The sequence below is a fragment of the Onychostruthus taczanowskii genome, unplaced genomic scaffold, assembly GCF_017590055.1.
Source record: "Onychostruthus taczanowskii isolate IOZ18803 unplaced genomic scaffold, ASM1759005v1 scaffold101, whole genome shotgun sequence".
Taxonomy (NCBI): domain Eukaryota; kingdom Metazoa; phylum Chordata; class Aves; order Passeriformes; family Passeridae; genus Onychostruthus; species Onychostruthus taczanowskii.
In genome coordinates, this window is record NW_024496638.1 from 1,614,023 (window position 1) to 1,635,311 (window position 21,289).

Consider the following 21,289-nt stretch of genomic DNA (forward strand, 5'->3'; position numbering starts at 1 on the left):
TAAAAGTTCTGTGTGCTGTTTTGTAAACTTGCACAGTCAGTTCATTTGTAGCTAACCTGAATATCTCTTTGACCTTACACTGGGAATACTCCCACCTTAGTTACTGGAGTGTTTATTCCCTAAGTGTGATCATTAAATTTTTTCAGCATTTTTCATGCTAGAATTCTGTAGTACTACTTATGAAATGCTGCACTACTGTGTGGAAGTAGACATGGTCACTAAGCTCATCTGAAATGTGGAAGGCTTCCTAAATCCATGGAATATATGAAAAGTGAAAAAACCTCAAACATTATTTCACTTGATTCCAAAGCAGCTTGCTGCACAATGTTTTAAATTATTTTATCCTATTCTGTAACCATAACTAATTGAGCACTAGTGCAGCATTCTGCCTATCTGGTTTTGGGGAGACTTCTGAATAGGAATAAGAAATGGCATAAAACTTTTGCCTTGGAAAAATTAGAAAGCTACACAATTCAAGTTGTGCAGAATTTGTTAGGGTGACATCTGAAATAGTGGCCTCTTGTCTGATAGAATTTAACTGATACTTGGTTCCTAATAAAATCATCACGTTTTATTTTAGCAAAATGTTCAGTAGAAAGAACATTGATTATTCAGTCCCTGCATCCTGACTGTGCATCAGACAGAATCAGCTCAGCATTTGCCACTGTTCCATTTCTGATTTTAACTCCCTATTTTGCTGCTTTATCTCAACACTTTTTAACTTTCAGCATCTTCAGGATTCTGGGGAATAAACACTATGTGGAATCTTTCTTGATAGTAGGAACTGTGAGTCAGCAACCCTTTAATTTTTTTAGTTGCAGCCATTGTTCCAGCAGCAAGCTTTGCTGCTATTGTCCACTGTTTGTCCAGCTCACGTTTACTGGACTGTGGGAACGGATTAGGGTTTCATGGCTTTTTTTTTTCTTCTTGCATAAACTCTTGATCAAAGACATTCCTTGGATGACAAAACACTGTATACTGTGTCACACAGCCCTGACCAGACTGCACGAACAGTAGTTTAAAAACACATGCCTACATTGTTCTCTAAACTGGCCTGCTTTTTTTTTTTTGCAATGTATGTGCAGACATTGAATTTTTGAGTCCCCGTTTACCTCTGTTAAAAACACACACACATACAGAAGTTGTTGTTAATAAGCAGTTGACAGTTTCTGAAATAGAAGTTAAAAAGCAGATTACTCTGAGACTAAGAATAGACAGAAGAGAATGTCATTTCTTAGCAGAGCTAGGAGTTATATCTGCAGTGTATTTCCTTCCTGAGGAGACCTTGGTTGTGGGGCAGGTGGTCAAGTACACTGGAAACCTAAACCCACATGGATTATGGCACCATTTGATGTGCCACAGCCAGAACCCCTGAGTTGGGTAGAGAATGATTGCAGCACAGTTTGGGACTGCATTAACCTGCTTCGCCATAAGTACATTGTTAGAACCACATTTTGAGAACCTGGCTTATTATAGTTTTATATAGTCTTGGTCTTTAAGTTCACTTATGCATTAAGAGGAGGAGAAATTTCAGAAAATTCCAGTAGCATCATTATTCCTCAAATGAATGAGAAAGGAAAAAATGGTGTTAGCAAGCATGGAGACACTTTTTCAAGGAGCCTTGCCTTGTGATTTGCCTGAAATACTCCTTCAACAGAAACATGGAGGAAAGAGATTCCTGGAGACACGTTGAGCAGGTTTACAGAGGGTTTTAAAAACATGGGAGGGCTGATTTTGGTGGTGGGAAAGCTGTTTGCAAAGGATGTTCCACAAACACAAGGGTTTGCATTGTCTGGCTCTGCAACACTGTTGAGCACTGTCATGCAGAAGTGAAGGCAGATGAAACTTCTTTCACTGACATTGGAAAGTCATATCCATAAGGGAAGAACCCTTCTGATCCTTTGCAGTCCAAGGGTCTCCATGGAAAGAGAAACCTAAAAAATATGTGGCTAACGGATGTGTTGTCTAAAAGGAATTAAATGGTCAGAGAGAGTGACTGAAATGGCTACAGAAATATTAAGTCAAACCCACAAAATAAATGTATTACATTTAGAAGAAATTATGTTTACTTATGAGTAAATAATTTATGATGCCTTCTGGAAATTTAACAGCACACATTGGCTGAAGTTTTGCTCTTCATATTTAAAATAGCCAAATGTAAAGAACTTTGGTCTGTGGATGTTCAGGGAGGAAAGAAAGCTGTTCAAAAAGAATACCCTGTATTTGAACAATCTGGAGTGATACAATCTAATAAAGGGGAGAAATGAAACATCAAAAAGCTCAATTGCCCGTTGCAGAGAGTTTGCCATCAGAGAGTGGCTCAGGACACCAGGTCACTGCCTGGGCTGGCTCAGGGGTGTTGTCACAATGCCCTGCTGGTGCTTTCGTGGGCCTTGGGTGAGGATCTGCCCCTCTCAGGCCAGCCCCTTGGAGACTGTTGCTAATGCTACAACATACATCTCAGCCACAAACAGCCACAAACGTGGTGGCTGTCAATGAGAGACCAGAATATGGCTTGTGAGGGAATTAAGCCATGTCACAGGGCTGCTCCCAGGTGGGATGGATGAAACAAAACCACTTGGCAACGTAAAATCTAAAATTTATTTATTCAGCAGGGAAGGGTGAGTGGATGGCAATTTTCATTCTGTGATGCACGTGCTACAATCATGACTCAGAGCTCTAGACCTCTGTTCCCCACATGGATCCAGAGGAGGATTCCTTCTCTGGCCAGTCCATGTGTCAGGTCCTGCCTTGGAGCTTGGCCCCTGCATGTCACAATTCCTCCTTTGGTTCAGCGTTCCTGGTGCTGGTAGAGATCCACACCTGTCAATTCCCTGAAATATGAGACTTTTTAACAGCCCATCTTCACACAGGCAGAAAGGAGAACAGGTCTAGGTAGGGCTCTGCAGGTGCTATAGGATCAGCAAGGAACTATTTCTGGTTTCATTCCTAAATGTTTATGACAATCAAAAAGCAAATGGGTAACTTTTCCCTTCCTTCTACATTTGGTCCTGCTTGGCCATAAAGAACAGAATCAGAAGTCTGGCAAATGTCCCATTGTCAGTGCAATCCCATTGACTAATTTGCAATCCCTTTCTCATCACTGGATTGGAATATGGTGTGGGACTTAGAAACATGGGAATCTATGCTGGCCATGCCAAAGCAATTACTACGAGCAATTATATTTGTGGGATCATAAAAATACCTTGTTTGTCTGAAGAGATACATTTCTCATAAAATGATGCCAACAGGAATTCATTAAAATTCATTAAAATGCCATCATTTATAGCTTTACTGCCATTGTCCCATTGCAGGAATCTCAGCGTATGTAGCCCATGTGCATGGGTCATTCCTGTGAATCTTTTAAAAACAGCAGCTCCAACATTCTCCTCTATCTTACAGAGTTTTCTATCACTTAAAATGCCAGCTGTGCTTGAATGAAAGTGGATTATGAGTCTTTTTTTCATTTGCTAGTTCTTGTTTATTGTTTCATAAAGAGCATTTGAACTTAAGTGTTCATAAAAGGTCCAAGATTGTCAAATGGCCTGAATTCAGCAATGGAACTGGGAAGGTTTTTGGGAGGTCTGTTGGAGGTTTTTCTTTGTACATGTCTCAAAAAAAATTACAGTACTTTTCCCTTTAATAAGCTACAGCATAGTCTAGCTGAACGTGCATATTTTTTACAGCCTATAGTAAATTGTTTTTCTTGCTACATTCTTGTCTTTCTGCCCTTTGCAATGTGAGTAATACTGGCATAGTTCACCCAGCATTCAAATTTAGGAGTCTGCATTTAGAGATGATGTTCAGGAGAAGGAAAATGTAAATAATAGAGCTATGTGGGCTTAAACCTACTTAAGTCACAACACTTAGTCAGTTTAACAGCATTTATAAAAGAGATGGGAATGGCAAAACCTACTTAACACATTGAACCAAACACAGGTTTACATTTCTCACTGAATCACTCTAATGTTTTTATCAGCACAAGATTTTTGTGAGAAGTCAAGATCCCCTAAGTGTGTCCTCACTTGGTTTTCAAACACTTAAGATCAGAAGGATGAGCTATCAGCCATACAAAAGAAAGCTATTTGTTCTTTCTGGAGTTTTGGGGTTTTTTTATGCTGGAAAAAATTAATCATTTTTGGCCCAGATCAGTTTAAGCTTTGGCTTGATGTGTTTCTGAAGTCCCTGTGAGTTTAGTTCAGGTCATCTTCCAGTGTTTTCCACCTCCCAGTGTAACTCACTGTACAGAGGAGCTCCCCATTGCAAAAGGAACAAACCAGACCCCCTTTGTACTGGTTTTACTTCACCCACCTGACCTGGGATTTCGCAGCAGACCACACAGGCTTCAGGTTTCTGGCTGAAATGACTGGGATACCACCGAGCTCTCACAAGCTCATCTGGGATTCTTCTGATGCAGGTGGTTTCCCATCTAGTGGTGGATTCTTCTGATGCAGGTGGTTTCCCATCTAGTGGTAACTGGCCTGAAAGGAGCTTATTCTGCACTAGACAACGATTAGCATGTTAGAAGTCAGCTCGGCAGTTTCATTTTTCATTTCCTGCGCTGCACTCTCTGCACAGAATCAGTTGTAACGTGAAGTTTAGTCAATGGGAAACTCAGAAGGTAGATACCAAATTTCTAATTTGTGACAGGGAGGAGAAGCACTTGGCCTTTTACAAAATTTTTTTTAAGGCAGAAATCATTTCACAGGAAAAATAACCAAATACATAGGTTATAAGCTTGACCATCTCCACTGAAAATAAGCTGTTTCTGCTGTGTTCAGCTCTGAATAAAATTAAAAATAATAATGTGCAACCCCTATTTTCAGAGATATTTTGGATTGTGTATTGGAACAGAGGTTATAATTTTTTTCTCATTTTATTTTGTCCCTAATTCCTGTCCTAGGTCCAGTTCTTTTCTGACATTCTTTTAGTTGGCTTTAACGTTTTTCAGGTTTATTCCGTATTCTCTTAGCTGTAAAAGCTGTCTGAGGGGAAGGCACAGAGAAGAAGGCAGCTTAACCAACTGGCTTTTAAAACCAGCTGTCTTCTGTAAAGGTGTTCTGGGACACAAAACCTTCCACTGATGAGAAAGTACCAGCGAGCATTCTGTGCCATCCAACACCTACTTTGTCTTACCCTTTATTCACATGCACCACCAAAGGGGCATTTTACTATGACTAATTTCCTTTAATGTGAAAAATAAAGTCTTCAGGCAGGGAAAAAAAATATTTTGCTTCTTTAAAAATACACGTTGGTGTGACAGGCAGGCAGTTACCTACCCATGGCTCGAAACACCCACGGTTTCCTAAAACAGCAACAAAAGGTCTTCAGCTTTTAGAGTGTGTCAAACCTAGAAAATGTCACGTGCTTTACTCACAGCACCAGGCAGTTACAACCATTCAGCATTTTCAAGGCAATTAAAAATAAATGTAAATTAAAAGACGACAACAGTTGGGTTTTACCAATTTTATTTCTATTTCTTTAGATTTTTTTTGCTGGAAACTTGTCTGTTACAGGTCTGTTGGTGAAAATGTGCATTTCAGACCAGTGATGCCAATAAGTACAATATAAAAATGTACAAATCTGAATTGCTTTTGCTTACTACAGATTGTTATAATAATGTGACAAATAAAGCATCTCTGTTGGCACGTGAACCCACTTATCTGGATTTGGCCTTTTTCAGTACATACAATATTTCAAAAAAAATTTGCAGTACACACTACCACTCAGTGTAACACATAATAAAACCAACAAGCACTAAACTCAATAATCATGTTTGGTTCAGAGACACAGAGATGCCACAAACAGAAGTGTTTTATGAGGTAAGCAGTAAGAAATGTTCCTGAAATTTGGACAGAATATATCCAGTCCTCCTGGGTCCTGCGACTGCTAGTAGCATTGCAATGCTTATTTATGCACTATGTAGGATCTTAACTGCATTTGCCTCAAAATGAGTTCTAATTCTGTTTTGGTTTAGCAGCATACAGGCAACAGCTAGATTATTCTTCAGCATACAACTCTGTTAGCTGGCTTATTTATGAGATTTACAGGCTTTTTTTTAAATTAGCATTATGCTATAATTATTTAAAAAAAAAAAACCAAAACAAACAAAAAACCCCTAGTATATCATAACAGATTAAACACACAAAATACTTAGAGTTCCAGAAGATAACCTATCATACCAAATGATGTGTCCCAGCTGAGGGAGAACCACATCAGGTGGCACACAAGAGTTATATTATAATGCACCTTTCATATATCAATGTGGCTAGTAACACAACTTAAAACTACTATGATAATAAACCCCAGATCAGACAAAGAATCCAGCTTTACAAAATGCATAACAAAAACAAAACAAAACAAAAAAAAAAAAAAAAAAAAAAAACAAAAAAAAACAAAACCAACCCAATCTTTTGAAAAACAACCAACCCTTGATATTAATTGATCTTCTGAAATGTCTGCTAGTTTTTAAATTAATGCAGAGACCCATTCAGAGCAACGTTCGATGCATTTCCGTTTGCAGTAGAACTATGAGGCACTGTAAGAACATCAAAACCTGGTCTAGACACGGGTAACTGAAGTATGAGGTATTGTGAAACAGGAACCTTTTTTGGAATAGAGCAGTAATCACATTAAGTAAAAATTGATCACATAAAAAATCTACAAAAAAATGATGTCAATAATATAATTTTCTATGAGAAAATTAAAACCTATTACATGGCAGTATATGACATTGTATAACAAAAAAAAAAAAAAAAAACTGATCCACAAAATAGCAGCAAAACACAATGACAAAGATACAGAAAAGCAATGTTAATTTTTTTTCAAACCATGCTGGGAATTTATCCATAGCAGCTCAATAAAAATGGAGCATCCACTCCTTTCGTCTTTTTCTTTTTTTTTTTTATCTTTTGAATTTTTTATCTTTTTTCATTTTTTTGTTCTTTTTTGTTGTTGTTATTTTTTTTTACAATCAACACCTTAGCGGCAGTTTTCTCACATACATTTCACCATCACATTCTCCTCGAGCATCAACTTCAACAGCTATGTCCACGTCCCTTCAGCTACTTTCTAAAATAATAATAAAAAGATACATAGCCAAGATGTGCAAATTTTCTATTTGTAGCTAAATAAAAAAAAAAAAAACAAATGGGGCATATTCTGGAATAAAAACTTCTTTCAAGTACTCCAATTTTCATATCTATTAACTATGGTGTTTTTTCATGGTTAGACTGCTTTTGAAAATGTATAGGAAGGGGCCAAATAGACTGCCTGGTTTTGGGTTTGTTCTTTGAAGCATATCCTTTTTTTGCTTTAATAAGCTGGGTTAAAATTGCAACACCAAGGGTAGAAAGATTTTCTTTTTCAAAAGGGGTGATTGCATTAATTTACAAATCATACTGGCCTTATGAACATCCTCTGCAATAAATATTCTTTTTAGCCTTAACTATAAATTATATATTTTAGTGTTTAAAAACCTTCAGTTGTAAAAACATCTAGCGATAATCCTTAAAACTATGTGTCCTATATGTGAACCTTTAAGGCCCCTAATTTATAAAGATGAGTTGGCACCAAAGGGTTCTAAACTCCAAACTTTTCTATAGAAAAGGAAAGGAAGATATCCTGGCAATTTGTGAATGCAATTTTCTCTCACTGGAACACAACCTTCGGAAAAAAACAATCACCTCTCCTCTAACACCATAGTTAAATGCACTTGCTTTGCAATTCCAAGTTTGCCAACAAGCACTTTATATATTTCCAAACCATTCCATTAAAAAAACAAACAAACAAAAAAAAAATTCCACACAATAAAAGAATGTATTTCCTATATCTAATGGACTGAAAGTGCTTTGAATGGAATGGTTTCAGAATATTACAAACGAACAAGAAAAAAAAAAAAGACTGAACTGTGGATTGAACCTGACTATAATTAGGCTGAATATCTGTGGGGTCAGAACAGCATTTTTACACAGGTAACTACAAAAATAGGAAGATTACAAAAATATAATATATTATGTCACTATTTCGGTTTCTCTTTATAATAGGGTCCTGTATGAGTAGTACATTGGCCTTTCCCAACCACACTAAGCTGGAACCCTACAAATGCCTCAATGCACAGGCAATCCACAGGCACAAAAAAAAAAAAAAAAAAAAAAAAAAAAAAAAAAAAAAAAAAATTAACATATAATAATGCTGCATACTAACATACACTAACTTATGGGTTACGTTAACCATTTATAAGGTGAAGAGGATAAAAAAAAAAACCTAAGGAAATAAAATAAACATTTACAGATGAATTATAAAGTGACTAAATGCATAAGCAAGCAAGATACAGAAAAGCCTAGAACTGCGTTAAAGCTATGCTCTTTAAAGAAAAAGAATATTTCATTTACTATCTAAAAAAAAAAAAACCCTCTTCTACTTTAAAAATGGTTGGTTGGTTTGTTTTATATGTACGAAATCAAATCTAATACCTCCCCTGGAGACATTTCGTGTGTTAATGCCTATTTTTACAACATACAGACAAGAACACTTTAATATAAAAACTAGTTGATTATTATTGTATAAAATCCTCTATTTTTGTAGCACAAACCCCTGGGGGTAATGCAAATACTATTTTTTTCTTTTTTTAAGACAGTTTTTGGGGTATTTTTTGTTTATTTGTTTGTTTGAAGTCACAGATGGAAGGGAGACAGAGCAAGAAAAAAATATAACAAGACTGGTTTTCCCTTCTGGTATAAAAATGTCCTGGAGAAAAGGGTTTCTGGGGGGGAGATCCTGATGCCGATTCCTTCTCAGATGCCCTTTCTTTGTCTGCTTTTCTTGCCAAGCAAATCCATTTAGGAAGAAGTCCTCTTTAAATGTTCACGTCTCGCACATCAGTAGGTGTGCAGGAGAGGTCTGCTTCATCCTCTACAGTCTTTGTTTCTGAAGATATGTTGTGCTGCTGTGCCTGGCGTAGACTGGACTCCAGGAGCGACTCAATCTGTTCTTGGCAGGCTCGTAAACAATCCTGCAGGAGGGTGCAATGCAAGGGGACACAGACAGAGAGAGAGAGAGACCCAAGAGTCCTTTAGAAAGGTCACAGGCTAAAACACCGTTTTTTTGACAAAGCAAGAGAAATGTTACCAGGTTATCTGGGAGAGCAGCAGGCTGGAAAGGAGGGTGGGAAGAGCAGAAGCACCTGACAGTGAAAGGACTGGCTGAGCAAGCCTGTTTTTTCTGCAGATTGTACCTTGCACTGCTGCTTCTCTGCCTGTGCTCTTTACAGTTCTCTACAAGCCTCTCTCCCTACTGCTCACAGCTGTGATTTCTACTTTTACCCCAGGAACCCTTCAGCAGCAGAGTCTGCTGGAAGCAGTGCTCACCAACAGAGACTTTCTTCCCAAGGCTAAATTCCAGTGACAGAAATGCCATATATATGTTGAGCTGCCCATGGCCAAAGCTGCGTGCCAGGTGCTGCAATGTCCAGCTGATAAAATTCCTAACCCTGTCAGCATCTCCAGAGATGGACTGGGCTGTCAGACCCCAAAAGGGAGAGGTCTCTCAGAAGCACCACGCACTACTAAGCCCATCCAAGCTTCCTGTGTGCTACCACATCCATCTGGAAATCTCAGTCAGGCTGAGACGTTTTCCCCTCACTTCCAAAGCATTTTCTCCAAGCTGGATGTGCACACATTCCTCCTGAGGGTTCAGGAGGCTGCACAGGCCTCGCTGGAAATTAAAAAAACCATAAAGAACTAAGAAAGATCCTGTCTGTGGTGGGGAAAGGCAACTTCCCCCAGGCGTTATGCCATACCATGAGGAGAGATATCAGATTCCCAGCAGCCAGAATTGGAGAAGGCCTTTTAGCTCAACCTGCACAGCTTCCTGCAGGCTGTGGAAGCCTGTACACCCACTGCAATGACACAGAAATGGTGCCCTAAACAGGCCAAACAATCCCACAGCATTCTGCCAAAACTCATCCAGCGTGCTGTTTACCCTCATCTTTGTAACAAACATGGTAAGCTTTCCCTGCAAACATCTTTAACTCTGTGTATGAAGGACTTTGAAGTTTCCTTTCAGCATTGCCTTTTCTGATTTAACCTATGACATGTGTTAGCCCTTGCGGTGAACCCAGTCTTCCATGATAAATTGCCGTCAAAAGTGTTAGGATGTGCATGACTGAGAATGAATGTTGTTTTCCTGAGAGGGTGACCTGCCTGCTGTTTTCTTTATTTCCCAGTTTCAATTCTGCCTTCATTCAGAGGCTTCTTGTGTGATCTACCAGCTTTTCACTGATTCCACTACCACAAGAATCTCCTCTGCCACCAATAAGGGCACATGGCATTTGGGGTAAAATAAGATTAGAAACCCAAGCAAACAATTCTCTGCAAGTCCTTTCTGAGAGAGAGGGAGGTTAATCCTACCTCTAAGCAGATCAGACCATCAGTTACAGCTCACTGAAAACACATAACCTATGACCTTTCCTGGTTTAAAGCCTAGTGTAATATTTCCTCTTGACAGAGACACACAGCGTTTTAAATGACAAAAAGAAACGCTTCATATCCTAAAGTCATCATGCCTTTGGCTCCTGCATACCTCTGGCCTCCACAATAAGGTCTCTATGAAGTCCCTGCACCCAGCCCTCCTCCAGATATGACGGATCAATCCTGACTGTATGGCTCCCCCTTGTACCACAGGCACATTAAAGAGTCCACACCAGCACAGCTTTAGGTGTTCCTGGCTTTACAAAGCCACTTCTGAGGATAATTCTCTTTTAGCATGCTCAGTGGTCCAAACTGAAAGCATTTTTATTTTTCAGAGCAAAATGAATCCTCTTGGGTTCTGTTTTGGGTTTTGTTTTGTTTTTTTTTTCAAGTGGGAGTAGATCGTATGGTTTTATTGATGGGAACTTCAAATGATGGGTTGTTTTTTTTTTTTTTTAGTCCTGACCATTTGCATATAGCGTGTTTGAGCTCTGAAAACTAAAACCATTCAAAAGAATTCTATAAATACCTATTCTTCTCCCTCTGGAGTTCAGTTATGAATAATTAAATAGGACTATGTAATTTAAAGGTACTTTTTGCCCACAGATTTTTTTTTTCATTTAAAATTCTCAGAGTGCAGCATGCTGTAACTGTTTTTTTTAAAAACAATCTTTACAATATATTATGAACAGACTGTCTTAAGCTACAGTTGAATGAAAAGGTTTTTTTACTCTTTAAGGCATTTTGTCCATGTCTTATTCACATGGCTATTAGATAAATAGTTTGCCTGTAGGAATGCATTAGAGCTAGCAAAAAACAACTGCAGAACATAAAATTCACTGTGAACAACCTCACCAAAGCGGTTTTCATTCTCACTACTTTCCAACACTGAAAAGCAAATACAAAACTTGTGCATTACTCTGATAACTTCTCCCAACAACTTTTCTGCTTCACTACCCAAATTTTCAATGCCCAGAGTTTGTTCAAGGTCATAAACCCTTCCTGGATTAATTAAGCTCCTCAGTGAAAAAAAAAGACAAAAAAAAAAGAAAAAAAGAAAAAAAATACTTGCTAGCTTAACTGATGTGGTCAAATACCTTTAAGACACAGTGGACATGATCAGACTCCAGGGTCACATAGGAAAGGAAACAAACAACAACAAAAAAGGAACTGCTTGGAAATCCTTTGTTCCTGCCTGACCCGTTCTGGATAACAAGCACATGTTTGAAGGTGCCTCTGAGAAGGGGCAGGCAGGAGGCGAATTCCAATGCACTAACAGACAGCATGGAGACCCAATCTAATCTAGTTCAGCAAATTTCTGGCCTGGAAATGAATGTCAGGTAAAATTCCATCTGTTTGGATGATGGGGTCAAGAATAGAATGATGGAAGACAGCCCAAGACTACTAATTGTGATTATCTGACTTCTAATTACCCCTGATCAAAGGCAAAATGGGAAATTGGACTCCTACCAACATATAAACACAAACCATAAAGGAATTCCAATCAGGTGATATTCATTTTACTTTAGATTCAGGTCTCTTAGAGACTAAAGGTAAAAAAGTGTAATTATGTAACCTGAAATCCAACAGACCTGTGCTCCAGCTAACAGATCATCAGGGGGACCACCAGCCCTGCTCTTAACATTCCAAGACTATCCAATATAAAACCTGTTCCATGACAAGGGGAACCATCACTGGGGCATAGCACACTTCATACAAATCCCAGTGAAATGGGATAGCAGGAATGGCATTTGATACCACGGGTTACACAGACAGGTATTTTGGGAAAGTCTCCCTGCAGGGGAATCATGCTCTTTATGAAACCAAGCAGATTCCTCTCCCAGAACAACTGTTTCCTTATTCCACTCCAAACATGTCAATATATCTGTACAGACACAGAACTTTGTGATGCTAATTTTCTGTAGCAATCCATATAAAATCCTTATTTCTACCTAACACGTGAGTATATTTAGCACTGGAAGCTGAAGGGGAGTTACTCCCTTTTCAAACTGTTAACCAAGCCCAGGTCAAACAGATTGTGGCCTTGCAATGACTCAGGACAATTAAAATGAAACAATCAAAAAATCCTCTTTTCTTTATAAAGCAACTTTGTTTTCTTTTTCAAGAGCTCTGTCATCAACTAAGTCACATAAGGACAGGCCGTTGTTCTGCATGATATGAGAGAATCCACTTCAGTGCCCAGTATCAGGAATGGTTAAATCATCTTGCTTGAATCAAGATGCTGCCTGGACAGATAGCAAGCATTTTCCCTCAGTACCTGCTTCAAACATCTCACCCTGGACAGTGGCCAACCACACACTGGAATTATCTGCATAGTTCACAAACTGACTAAAAGCGTCACACGTGCATACCAAACTGAGCAGCCCATTAGTTCAGCATTTCTTAAGAGTATTCAGCATTTCAGGTCCCTAGAGCATTTAACACTTCCACACTATTACCTCAGCTGCAGTGATATAAGTGGCAAAAAGAAGGTGCTCAATACTGAGGCACTGTTCAGGTGATAACATAAAATAACAAGCTGACATACTGCATTTTTCAGCAATTGTTTCACGTAGTCTATCAAAAGTAAAATATTCATTTGAGAATAATTAATTGCAAAGAAATTGCTCAATCCCATCAAAAAAAGCCAGTTATGCAGTGGCTGGGCTGGGACAGTTTTCTATACATTTAAATTATTAACATGTAAAATAATTTAACAGCATCTCCAAGATTCTGCTCCTAACCACAGAGTTGTCTTTATTTGACTCATTGTCCAGGGCTTGGAGACCTCACAAGAACCTTTTTAAAGCATCTATTTATTGGTCTTCCACATTGTTACAATACAAAGCTCAACTCTGCCCCAACTTCACACACCATTATGACATGGATCATTGACTTTAGGTCTTCCTTGTAGGCTCCCTTCCTGGCCCATTCACTCATGAAAGGTTTATTGCTCACTAGTTACTGATGTGCATCTCCTGGAAGCTGCAGGGCAAAATGAAGGGTCCTGTGAGGACCATCTACCTTGTCAGAAAGTCGTGGGACAAGCACTTCTTCCAAAAAGGAATTCAATACCAGCTACTGTGAAGGTCTAGCACGTAATAAACCAAATTAGATCATTAGAACTCTTTTAAGAAGAGCTTTTTCACACCACTTGGCACAATAAAAGGCCTCAAGAATGGTCAAAGATAAGGTCAGAGATACCACAAGGTCTCAGCAACTGTTTCCTGGTCTTATTCCCCAAGTTTTGTTTTACAGGGGCTCCTGGTTCAATTACCCCCAGCCAAACACAGCCTCTGCCACATCCTCCTGTCCCAAACACCAGAGCTGGATGCACCATTCCCAACCGGGCATCACAGATTATCAGTGGGCATCACAACGGCCAAACAAGCAAGGCAAACAGTGGGCACAAGAGAACACATTGAGAACCCCCACTCTGAGGCTTGACCTTTCCCAAGATTTACTGTCAGATTAGCTCTCGTGCAGTAAGCAGGCATTCATTCTTAAAAACCCTTAACGCAGGAGATCAACCGAGAGAAAGAGTCACTTACCGGATCACATTTGATAACTTGTGATAGGAAATGTGTGAGGCATTGATAGGAGAGGAAAGTGTTAGTGTTCCCCAGATGCAGGCCTTGCACAGCTGCTACCACGCTGCCAGCTGCGATCATGGAGGGTGGGTTTGAAATAAATTTAATATCTGTATGAAGAAAGGAGAAGAAAAAAAAAAAAAAAAAAAAAAAAAAAAAAAAAAAAAAAAAGACTGAAATGATTGCTTTAGGAGAAGCCTGTCCATACACATACACTCTTTGTACCAGCATGGCTTTCAGCTGCCAACTATTGCATTCAAAAAGGCAGCAAAAATGGTGAGCAGAAAGGTGCCTCCTGCTCTGAAACTCTTACAGGTCCAAACCTGCAAACATTTATCCACATGAGCAACTGCTCTGCAGAGAGTGGCCCTTCCTGGCACCGGGCCTCAGAGGCCATTCATCACTTGGAGGTACTTTTATCATAAGCAGGGCCCCCATTTTTCCAGGGTTAAATACTTTGCTCCTGTGAATAATGCCAGGGGGGTCAATGGCACTGCACATCTGAGAAAACCTGTTCACATCCTGCAGTGTTTTGCATGGTCAGATCCAAGGTGCACTCTAACAACGAGTCCTGGGCCCCTTTAAAGCAGAAACCTTTGCTCTGACACTCAAAGGAATATTGCTTTAATGAACAACATCAACAAAAAGAAAGAAAAGAGAAAGACTGCTTAACCCTGTCAGGAGGCAGATAATCCATATTTAAATTAAGGTTTCATCTTTAAAATGCTTTGTCTCAACCTAGTCTCTTGTCAGTGGCTGCCATCCATCCTGGCAACAGGGATTTAATGTAAATGTGGCATAACTAAGTGACGGGGGTCCCAAGAATTGGCGGACAATCAGTTACATTCTGATGTGACACCATGCTGACAAGAGGCTGGGCCCCCTTCCAGACTGCATTGCTGTAGGTCTCTCCACAAAGCCACTCCCAGGATCCCTTAAGGGGCTATCTCTGCCATTTAGCATGTTTTTCCTTTGGGTTTGTTTGGTTTGGTTTGAGTTTTTCTAGGTTTTTTTTAATAATAATAGTCTCCATTTTACTGATAAGACTCTTTTCTACTGAGCAGGAATGCATTTGATCTGTGCCATCGAAACACCTTGGAGGAGAATCGGGAACAAAGGAAGCAAGCGGCACAAGTCAAGGTCCAATTTTGTGAGGGAGAAAGGGAAACACCGCAATGTACACCAGAACCTGAGATACATTCCTTCAGCTTTTATCAGAATACAACTTCCTCTGGATTGGAAAAACATAAACCATCTGTCAAACCCCTGAATGAAATCAAAGGAATGGACAGCTTAGAGGGCTCAGTGGAACTGTTTAAGTATTAAATCATGCATCTCCTTTATTATGATAAAATAACTTTCGTGTAAATGTTTTACAAGTGGAACTAAAGCCTTCAGGACTCCATGGAAGTCCTGGCTCTGAATCTGTTTATTCAGACACCTCTGACACTCCACTGTGGCCCCGACCAATACCCACCTTCAAAGGGGCACTTAGCGAACCTCCAAAATTAAACTGATACACGAAATTCTGGCCATGCTTTGAGGATGCACTGCCAGCGAAAAGGGAAGCTCGAGCTAAAGCCATCTCATTTATGTTAAAATAAACATATCAAAATAAATTTGGTTTGACCCCTTTTCCTAACCTGGCTGTTTCCAGGCAGATATAAACACACCCACCTTCTAGAAAGCTGCTGTCATTTCCAAAAAAAACCAAAAAGTTCTGCCATTCCAAAGCCAGTCCTGAACTGAAATACTGACACAGACCTGCAGGTGGACTTTGGAAATGGGGGATTCCCAGCAGGGATCCCACCAGGATGGAGTTGCTCAGAGGGGTAGGGTGGCAGTGCCTTCCCGACACTGTTTACGATGCTCCACAAACGGGACATGACCAAAATGTGTCACTTTAATGAGCCCGTCCTGACAGGATCACGTTTGGGATTAATATTTGTGTTCTTCTTTTAAATGGAGCAGTAAACAAGAACATGAATTCATAGTCACACCCTCATTCTTTCCAAGGTGGAAAAGTGATAATGAAGTTTAAATGACCAGTTTGTGTCTGTCCCTATAACCACTCCAGACAAGCAGCATGGACTGCCTTTTTGTTGCAACTCAACAAGGAATTATTTGTGGCAGAGGCCACTAATTTCAGCATATTAATCAGGGGGCCCCTCTCGCCTGTAATTGGATGCCCCCAAGTGAAGAGTGTGGCATCATTGTCAGCCTCCATCGCCTCATCTTGCGCTATTGAGCGCTCAGGAACAAGGGGGCTTCGGTGAGATGAATTAGACCTGACACAGCCACAATGGGGTAGGGGGCCCCATCAATTGAAGCACACATCCCCAGTAGCCTATCTGAGACTTCATCCAAAAAGAATAAACAACTTCAGCGTTGTTAAAAAGAGAGAGAGGGAGAGAGAGAGGAGGGGGAGGAGAGAGAAGAATGCCAGCCACCCTGAAGGGAGGACAAAGCAGGCATATAGGCGCTGCAGCGCTTTAAAAAAAATTCCTAACAAGGCGAGTCACCCCTTTTCCTTTTTAAATGGAGCAGCAATTCCATCCGTCTGGAGAGCTGGGGGCTATGAATGAAAATCTTTTCATTGAGGCAAATCAAAACTGTGAACATAAATCACTTGCTGCAAGATGCAACAGGTTCCAACTGGTCACATACCTTGAGACTTCCAATTTTATAAAGGCCGGTGAATGGGAGAATTGTAACGCGCTCATTTCAAAGGGGGATCTTTCTTTCTCCTTTGGAGAGGACCAAAGCAGTAATAATAATAATAATAATAATAATAATAATAATAATAATAATAATGAAGGAGCCTGGTATGTTTTGATAACCAGAGGAACATAATGAAATGCTGAAGCTCCAATATTTGTTGCTATTCATTGTTATGCTTGTATAGAGCTGCAGTTCTCCCTCAACACCGGTCTTAACTTGGGCCAAAAGAGGCCTGCTTCCTTTTGAGCTCTCCCTGCCTTGCTCTGCCATGCCAAAGTCCCATTCATTAAGCTCAATTATGTGTTAACTTCAAACAAGCCTTGGTAATTTTTTTTTCTTTTCTCTTTTTCTTTTTTTTTTTTCTTTTTCTCTTTTTCTCCCAAACCTACCACAGCACAAAGGCATCCTTTGGTGAAAATGGATTTTTCAAAACCAAACCAAATCAAACAAATCCACTTCTACTAGCCAGACAACTGGAGAGGGAGCCTAGGAGGAATTCCCCTCAACTTCACCTTGCAGTGTAACCTTCTTTTTCTGGAGCAAACACATACATACTCATCTACAAACACTTCCACAGGCTTCACCTTGGTAAGCCAACTGGCCAAGGGTATGTTTTCTAAGCAAGCATTATTTTGCAGTCTCTTCGTAGGAGAACCTCCTTTACAGAAGAGGACACAGCAAAGGAGAGACTGCACTTGCCCCTGAGGCCACTTAAGTGAGCTGTCAGTGTTTCCAGTGGACTTTGGATCGGGCCTCGCAGCATCCAGGCAGCACAAGGCATTTGCAGTCCATCTAGGTTCGTTTTGGCAAGGGGAAATGCAGCACAACCCAGCAACAGCAAAGCAAAGTCCAGATGCTGCTTAAGCCACATGTGATCTTCACTAGCCAACAAAGAAGTCATGAGAAAAGCAAAAGGTAGAGAAACCCCTGACATCCAAAAATAACAATAAAAACACAGAGCCTAGTGGCAGCCTTCCTGAGCGCTCCTTCCCCAGGCAATATTCCCAACTCCAGCAGGGAGCTGAAGAGGGCCCCAACTGGTGAGCTCAGCGCTGGTTTTTTTTAAAGCTCAGTAAAACTCCCAGAACATGGTTCTCATTTACTGATCCATTCTCCAGCTGTGGTGTGTAGCAGTGTTAAATAAAGGCTCTGGATGTGCTTCCTAAAAGAAACATAACAACACCGACAGTAGATCAAAGTACTGGACTCTTAGCAAGCCTCCAACCTTTGAACTACTCTTGCTTTCATCCCTGTCATTGCCAACACAACAACCTAGGTTAAACATCCCCACATCCAAAGGGGAGCCCGGGTGGCCGTTCTTTTTAGCTCCAAACTTAGCAAATCACGCCTCCAGAGTCGCAGCAGCCTCGTAGCTGGTAGAACCTGGCATGGAGGGACACACTGGACTTTCCCAAAATGTTGCTGCAGGTGCTTTGAAGGTTGTGGCACTCCCAGGACCAAGCATTACTCCAGGCAACCTCACCTATGAGCTGATGTTAGGCCCAAAATGAAGAGCAATGCCAGTGTTTATAAACTTCTCTTTTATGGCTTTGTCATTCTATCTTTAGGCCTTGCAGCGGGGCCGGTTCTGTGAAATAAAACTTTTTTTTTTTTTTGTGTGGGTTTTTTTTTTTTTTTGGTCTGTTCCTTCTGAGCGCCTGCCATCTTCCTTCAACCTTTTCATACCAAATCCAACCTCTGGAAAACCAGCTACGCGGCACTAACGGGTGCCACCGAGGTTTCGGAGCGCGGATACCACGGCTCTTTGGAGGCCGGGCCTGCTCATGGCTCCAGCACAGCACGTGGTCACGAGGGTGCAGATGGCAGCGGCTCGGTCCTGTGCCAGGAAAAGCCTCTGTGCCGCGTGGCCCTCCTCCAATCCACCGAGGAGAGGGGGGAAGAGGCAACTTGAAGAGGGAAGGTTTAAAACCCCCACGCGGTGCTATTCACAGGGAAAAAAAATCTCCCTCTGCCTTTAAAAACTCGTCCTAAAGAATGAATCCACAGAGGGAGGGATTCCCCGCACGGGCAGTAAGCCTTTTGCAGCCCCCACATAAACCCGTGTGGGGAGGCGAGGAAATCGTGCCACGCTGAGCTACAGAGAGCGGGGAGGGGCGGGGGGCTGCTCCCTCTCCCTCCCTGACATCCACACAGAACTCCGACTCAGAAGCGAAATATCTTCTGAAAAGAAAAACTTACCTCTGCCAAAGTAATCCACCTTCTGCAAACAAGGGGCAATAATCGGGGCTTAAACTACCTCCCCACAGCTCTGCGAGCGCGCCTGAGACCAACAGCTACGGGAAGCTTTACAAGCCGGGGGGTGGGCGCGTGTCGGGGAGCAACGCGCTTTGCGCAACGTGCAGGGCTCATACCTGTAGCGCACAGAGCCACAAAAGTCTGAGCATGTTTACGGATGATCTGCTTGGTGTCCTCTGCCAGAGGCATTTTAGTAAGGAAATGTTCAATGAAATCGTGGGGGGTCATTGCAGCCAGATTCCATTTCAGCTTATTCACCAGCAGCAGCTCCATTTGCTGCAAAGAGAAGAGGGACGGGAAGGGGGAAGGAGAGAAGAGGAAGAAGGGGGGGAGCGTGGTTAGAGCCGCTCGCACACGGTGGTGCCGGGGCGCGGCGCCGTCCCGGGCTCGGCGCGGGCTGCGGGAGTCCCCCCGCGCCGGGGCAGCGCCCGCCGGGGCCGGCAGGGGGAGCCCGCGGGCCGCCCAGCGCCCGCCCGGCAGCGCGGGGGGGTCCCGCTCCCGATCCCGGATCCCATCCCGGCCCGCCGCCGCATCCACAGCTCTCCCCGCCGCCAGCAGCCCCGCAGTCGCGGCCGGCGCTTCCGAACGTGCGGAGTTGCAATTCTCTCTTTTTTTTTTTTTTTTTTTTTCCCTGCATTTTTTATATATATTTTTAAATGTTTGTTTCGATTTTTTGGTTTTTTTTTTTTATTCTTGAAGTGATTGAACGTGAAATTACCAGTAATTCGTCGGGTCTAATGGAGTTATCTGTATAAATGCACAGTTTTTCTGCGGTCAGAGGAATAGTTTCCTTCATTTTTGAAGCCACAAACATGCAGGTAGCTCCGAGCAATTGCAATCGGCTTTTCTTGAGGGGTTCAAACGACAAAAATCTGTCCAAATAATTCATAGCCAAGGGGAAAACTTCCTCTTCGCACTTCTGCTCCTCGCAAACCTGCAAGAAGGAGAGAGATCGTTGAAGAATAATTTAGTTGAGGAGAAAGCCAGGCTTGTCCCGCTGCTCTCGCCCTCCCTCCTCCCTCACCCCCAGGCTTTGCAGGGCAAGGTTGAAGGAGACGAGGAAGAAACGCAGTTGGGGAAAATGGATAAATATGGGAAAAGCAGCGGCATCAAAGAAAATGAAAGTCACGAGTGACAAAGTGGGGGGAAATGTTGCGTTAGAAACCCGCAGGCGATTCATGGCAAAAGGGGAGGAGGGTAATCGAAGAAGAGGTCTGTGCCCAGTTTTCCAGCCCCTAAGAACAAATTTTTTACAAGGGAAGAAAACGGAAAGCCGAGGAAAATGCTAACCCCCGTGGTTGGTAACGGGGTGCAGGGCCGGGCTCGGCCCCGGATTCATTTATTTCGCTTTTATTTTTTCATCTAATTTGCCGTTGTGCTGCCGATTCCCCTCTCCGGTCGAGACACAAAGGTGGCGTCCAGCCTCATTTCCCTAGACGTCATCTTTTCAAAAAATATTTAAAAATATTTAAAAAATTATTCGAGCTCTCAAAAAAGGCTGAAAATGAAGCGGCGGAGGTCCTTTACCGAGCCCCGTGCCTCTGGTCCTGCTGGGGGGCTCCAGGAGGATCCCCCGAAGTGAAATCCACCGCCTCCCTCTCTCGCCCTGCAGCACAGCCGGGCGCGACGTTTCCCAGAGCAAGGCAGGGCGCTGAGGTTTCAAAAATTAATTAAAAATACGTCGCGGGCACCCAGGGCTTCCGAAAAGGCATGAAAATGTAGCCCAGCTCCTGGGGCTCGCCCTGGGAGCCCCCCCAGACGTGTCCCGCCAGGGACGAGGCCCTTTCCAACTGTTTTTTCCCAGCGACCTTGCCGCTCGCTGCCGCAGCACAAGCGTGCCTTTGAGGGGTGACCGCAGCTCCAGCCTGTCTTCACGCTGAACAAAGAAACTTTCACCCTGCAACTCCCCCCAGAAACGCCGGAGCCCCTCCGGCCGGTCCCCCTGCCCGCAGCCCCAGCGGGGTCCCCCGGCCCCCGACCTTCCCCCCCCGGCCCCTTCCCCCGCTCCCCCCCGCCACACACACACCCTTGGCTTTGCTCCCCGGGACTTTCTTCGTTTTTCTCCCGATTAATAAACACTTTTGCTTTGCAAATAAAAGAACAAAGATGGCGCATAATACTGGCACGGGCAGCCGCTTGCATACGTGTACAAGGATATTAATTTAAAATAAAATCCCCAGAAAACACGAGCTGGCAGGGGCTGGCGGCGGCCCCGCGCGGCCCGGGGCTCGGCGGCCGGGCCGGAGCCGCTCC

At 42.3% G+C, this 21,289-nt stretch overlaps 1 protein-coding gene across 1 annotated transcript in view; it reads right to left on the bottom strand.

Annotated features, from left to right (window-relative positions):
* Positions 1 to 8,210: 8,210 nt before the first annotated feature.
* Positions 8,211 to 21,289, bottom strand: part of CCND1 (cyclin D1) — a 13,825-nt gene continuing 746 nt past the window's right edge. Inside the window, exons 2-5 of the mRNA XM_041411369.1 lie at positions 19,755 to 19,970; positions 19,153 to 19,312; positions 14,021 to 14,169; positions 8,211 to 9,013 (exon numbers count right to left, since the gene is read on the bottom strand). Coding sequence (XP_041267303.1) covers positions 8,858 to 9,013; positions 14,021 to 14,169; positions 19,153 to 19,312; positions 19,755 to 19,970 — 681 coding nt within the window. The 3' untranslated portion in view covers positions 8,211 to 8,857. The remainder of the gene's footprint in view (positions 9,014 to 14,020; positions 14,170 to 19,152; positions 19,313 to 19,754; positions 19,971 to 21,289) is intronic.